Raw genomic sequence first — 5,000 nt, forward strand, 5'->3', positions numbered from 1 at the left:
ACTTCGCAAACGTGTGCTTATATAGTTCACCGAGACCATGTTTAAGAAGTTGCCAGTTCAGGCGAAGAAAATTATCCTGGCAGTATTCTGTGACCTCGAGGTTTCTCTCAGTAAGACTAGTTTGTTTATATCAGGCGCTGGAGACGCAGAAATATCAGGTTAACAGAAACTGGTCTGTGTACCAATATGTCAGGAAACGAAATAACATGGTATGCATTATTTTAGGGAAATGTATATTTCGGGTCAGCAAGGTGTGATATCAACGTGCATGTGTTTTGGTATGTACGTGTGTAGGAGAGTATAAACAAATTCATACTGAATAAAATAATTTACGAATGATAGAAATATGCGTATACAAATAAAAACACACACGCAAACGCCCGCGCGCAAGCATACATAAATGAAGATGTATACACATATCATGCAAAATCATGTGTGTCTTTATATGTGTATATATGTATATATATACATGTATGCATTTATGTATGTATCTATAGATGTATATGTATATATGTGTGTATGGTGTATATGTTAATATATGTCTCTCTCTCTCTCTCTCTCTCTCTCTCTCTCTCTCTCTATATATATATATATATATATATATATATATATATATATATATATATATATATATATACACATGCATACATGTGCGTATATATAAATAGATATTAACACACACACACACACACACACACACACACACACACACACACACATATATATATATATATATATATATATATATATATATATATATATATATATATATATTTATTTTTTTTTTTTTTTTTTTTTTTTTTTTTTTTTTTTTTTTGTCTGCATAAGGACGGATGACCTATTTATTTTAACAATGCAACAGTGTTTAGCTTCAGCTGTGCTATGGAGAAACCTTTTTTAACGGATGCTTTCGGAAATCTCATTGAGATGAACTGTATAGATGGACGATTCACCATCCATCAGATGACCGATATATTGTATAAAACTCCCGTTATTGGATTGGGAACATTATGAGCGTAGAACTTGAAATGTCAAAGGGCTATGCTGCGCGCCGCATCTGCTTACCCATCAGGCTACCTGTGTCGAGAGTGAAGTTGAGTGATTTGAAGGAGATCAAGCTCATTGCAACGACGGTTTTCTAGACCAAGAAGAGTGAGAACTCCATCACCTCCGAAACCAGAATTTGTGTTGACTCCATTACTCTGAATTAAAGAGGCAGTGCACACACGTCTTCTCCGCTCTAAAGAAGGCCAAAGTACATTCGTCTTACGTTTGATAGCCGAAGATTTTTGAGATGCCAAGGGCTCTGCTATCGTGGCTGACCTTCCAGAGGGCTAAACTATAAATGGAGACTACTATGCCAGCTTGATAAGATCCGTGTAAGCGATTTTAAAGGCTGGAGGTGGAAAATACATTTTCTTAGTATAAGACATATTTGTTATCTAAATAAATCGATAAATATATATATACATAGATAAAAGGGTCTACATGATACTGAATAGTTTCCATAACACAAGAGATGTAATTTACGCGTTTCGGGTTACCCAGTCTTCAGAACTACATACTACAACAAGCTTACAATAACATATATATTAGTCAAGAGGTGCCGACCCAGCTGATTCCCGTGACCTCTCGCTCGTTGTCAGCATAATAGACGTTGCCGCGACCATGGATGATTTGAGGCGGCCCGACGCGGTGTTCATGTTCTCCTCCGTCGCGATGTATGCAGCTTCCATCATTTTTCTCTTTAATTGGTTTAATCCTTCATAGATCACTTTGGCTCGTTTCCATTTCGATAGATGTCCCGCTTTATCTACGTGTACCACCATGGCGTTAGATGTTCTGTGGTGACAGACAGCGGCTCGATGTTCACTGATTCTGGTGCTGAATCCACGTCCTGTTTCACCATAATACGCACAATAAGACAAAGCCCTATTTCATCTAATTCATAATTAGGTGGTTGGCATGATGATGTGTTGCATAATTCCACATCCTCATGACACTCATTTGATGTATGTATGTATGTGTGCTCATTCGTATTCTGTAAGTATGACATTTTCAATGAAAATTTACAGAATTGGATTGCGATTCATTGCTTCTTTATTTACTAGTATATACATTAAATACAAGATAAATATTCATTAACATATGAAGGTCCATATCGTGTACAATTGAGCAGCAAATTTGCAACATCTGGTGTCCACACTGGTGTCCACACGGTAATGATGCCGTCAGCTGTCTAAGGAGCCCCGTATCTGCTGGAAGGCTGGCTGACTTCCCTCAACTCTCCGCGTGCGCGGGCGGCGTCCTCCTCGGCAGCCTTTGCGATCTGGTCGAGGACGAACTGAGGGATTGGGTGGGGGAACTCAGGGGCCACCGGCAGGAGGTCGGACTGGGGCTGGAAGCCGTTCTCGTCGGCGACGAACTCCACATGGACATCAGTGCCGTCAGGAGCGGTGTACCTGTGGAGAGTTAGGAGACCAGTGGGAACTCATTTCCATCCACCGAAACGGGTATCCATACACGATGAAATATGTCATTCAATCAGGAAAATATATTCGGAGAAGAGTCGCACTTACGAGAAGGATCCAGCGCTGTTGACGGCACCGTCCTCACCCACGGGAGAGCCAGACTCCGACACCGAGATGCCGTTGGCTGTCTCGAAGTCGAAGTTGTACCTTCCGTCGTCCTCCAACACGCGGTCGTCCCTCAGGATGGCCACATCCTCAAAGGAGGAATCAAAGGCGCGAGTCTGTGGCCGCGAGTCGCCATACTGTGGAGCGGCGACTGCGACGGCGACCAGGAGGGAAAGGATTGCCTGCCAAAAGAAAAGACAAGATTCCATTCCATATTCTTTGAGATCGAATTCCTTGTATTCTACACCTATCAGTCCTCTATTGCGATAGATGGTTAAATACACTGAGAAAGATTTGTTAAATACACCGAGAAAGAAAATTTGTTATTGCTTACGAATTTCATGATGTGAGTCTTTCCTGAACTGGAACTGACTTCTCAAACGTGTGCTTATATAGTTCACCGAGACCACGTTTAAGAAGTTGCCAGTTCAGGCGAAGAAAATTATCCTGGCAGTATTATGTGACCTCGAGGTTTCTCTCAGTAAGACTAGTTTGTTTATATCAGGCGCTGGAGACGCAGAAATATCAGGTTAACAGAAACTGGTCTGTGTACCAATATGTCAGGAAACGAAATAACATGGTATGCATTATTATCGGGAAATGTATATTTCGGGTCAGCAATGTGTGATATCAACGTGCATGTGTTTTGGTATGTACGTGTATAGGAGAGTATAAACAAATTCATACTGAATAAGATAATTTACGAATGATAGAAATATGCGTATACAAATAAAAACACACACGCAAACGCCCCCGCGAAAGCATACATAAATGAAGATGTATACACATATCATGCAAAATCATGTGTGTCTTTATATGTGTATATATGTATATATATACATGTATGCATTTATGTATGTATCTATAGATGTATATGTATATATGTGTGTGTATGGTGTATATGTTAATATATGTCTCTCTCTCTCTCTCTCTCTCTCTCTCTCTCTCTCTCTCTCTCTCTCTATATATATATATATATATATATATATATATATATACATATATATATATATATATATATATATATATATATAATATATATATATATATATATATACACATGCATACATGTGCGTATATATAAATACAGATTAAGACACACACACACACACACACATATATATATATATATATATATATATATATATATATATATATATATATATATATATATATATACATATATATACATTTTTTTTTTTTTTTTTTTTTTTTTTCTTTTTTTTTTTTTCTTTTCTTTTTTTGTCTGCATAAGGACGGATGACCTATTTATTTTAACAATGCAACAGTGTTTAGCTTCAGCTGTGCTATGGAGAAACCTTTTTTAAAGAATGCTTTCGGAAATCTCATTGAGATGAACTGTATAGATGGACGATCCACCATCCATCAGATGACCGATATATTGTATAAAAATCCCGTTATTGGATTGGGAACATTATGAGCGTAGAACTTGAAATGTCAAAGGGCTATGCTGCGCGCCGCATCTGCTTACCCATCAGGCTACTCGTGTGGTGAGTGAAGTTGAGTGATTTGAAGGAGATCCAGCTCATTGCAACGACTATTTTCTAGACCAAGAAGAGTGAGAACTCCATCACCTCCGAAACCAGAATTAGTGTTGACTCCATTACTCTGACTTAAAGAGGCAGTGCACACACGTCTTCTCCGCTCTAAAGAAGGCCAAAGTACATTCGTCTTACGTTTGATAGCCGAAGATTTTTGAGATGCCAAAGGCCCTGCCATCGTAGCTGACCTTCCAGAGGGCTAAACTATAAATGGAGACTACTATGCCAGCTTGATAAGATCCGTGTAAGCGATTTTAAAGGCTTGAGGTGGAAAATACATTTTCTTAGTATAAGACATATTTGTTATCTAAATAAATCGATAAATATATATATACATAGATAAAAGGGTATAAATGATACTGAACAGTTTCCATAGTACAAGAGATGTAATTTACGCGTTTCGGGTTACCCAGTCTTCAGAACTACATACTACAACAAGCTTACAATAACATAGATATTAGTCAAGAGGTGGCGACCCAGCTGATTCCCGTGACCTCTCGCTCGTTGTCAGCATAATAGACGTTGCCGCGACCATGGATGATTTGAGGCGGCCCGACGCGGTGTTCATGTTCTCCTCCGTCGCGATGTATGCAGCTTCCATCATTTTTCTCTTTAATTGGTTTAATCCTTCATAGATCACTTTGGCTCGTTTCCATTTCGATAGATGTCCCGCTTTATCTACGTGTACCACCATGGCGTTAGATGTTCTGTGGTGACGGACAGCGGCTCGATGTTCACTGATTCTGGTGCTGAATCCACGTCCTGTTTCACCATAATACGCATAATAGGACAAAGCCCTATT

General features: G+C 38.9%; 1 protein-coding gene across 2 annotated transcripts; it reads right to left on the minus strand.

Annotated features, from left to right (window-relative positions):
* Nucleotides 1–2,082: 2,082 nt before the first annotated feature.
* LOC122243297 (cuticle protein AMP1A-like) lies at nucleotides 2,083–2,994 on the minus strand. 2 transcript variants are annotated; one of them, XM_086545529.1, is made up of 3 exons: nucleotides 2,971–2,994; nucleotides 2,580–2,818; nucleotides 2,083–2,462 (listed from the first exon to the last, which is right to left on the minus strand). In XM_086545529.1, exons 1-3 carry the CDS (start codon nucleotides 2,977–2,979, stop codon nucleotides 2,240–2,242), a joined length of 471 nt encoding a protein of 156 aa, XP_086401655.1. In that variant the 5' UTR covers nucleotides 2,980–2,994; the 3' UTR covers nucleotides 2,083–2,239. The 2 variants fall into 2 exon arrangements, with proteins under 2 accessions (XP_086401655.1, XP_086401654.1); XM_086545528.1 differs by lacking the exon at nucleotides 2,971–2,994 and having other exon boundaries at nucleotides 2,580–2,845.
* Nucleotides 2,995–5,000: the final 2,006 nt, after the last annotated feature.

This window comes from Penaeus japonicus, unplaced genomic scaffold, assembly GCF_977035675.1.
Source record: "Penaeus japonicus unplaced genomic scaffold, GWHDUDI00000001_assembly GWHDUDI00000016, whole genome shotgun sequence".
Classification (NCBI taxonomy): domain Eukaryota; kingdom Metazoa; phylum Arthropoda; class Malacostraca; order Decapoda; family Penaeidae; genus Penaeus; species Penaeus japonicus.

Excerpts from the sequence above, each read along its gene's own strand:
- LOC122243297 (XM_086545528.1), bottom strand. The coding sequence starts at position 2,845 with ATGGAATCTTGTCTTTTCTTTTGGCAGGCAATCCTTTCCCTCCTGGTC. Across the intron at positions 2,463-2,579 it reads AACAGCGCTGGATCCTTCTC|GTACACCGCTCCTGACGGCA; the intron begins GTAAGTGCGACT and ends AACTCTCCACAG.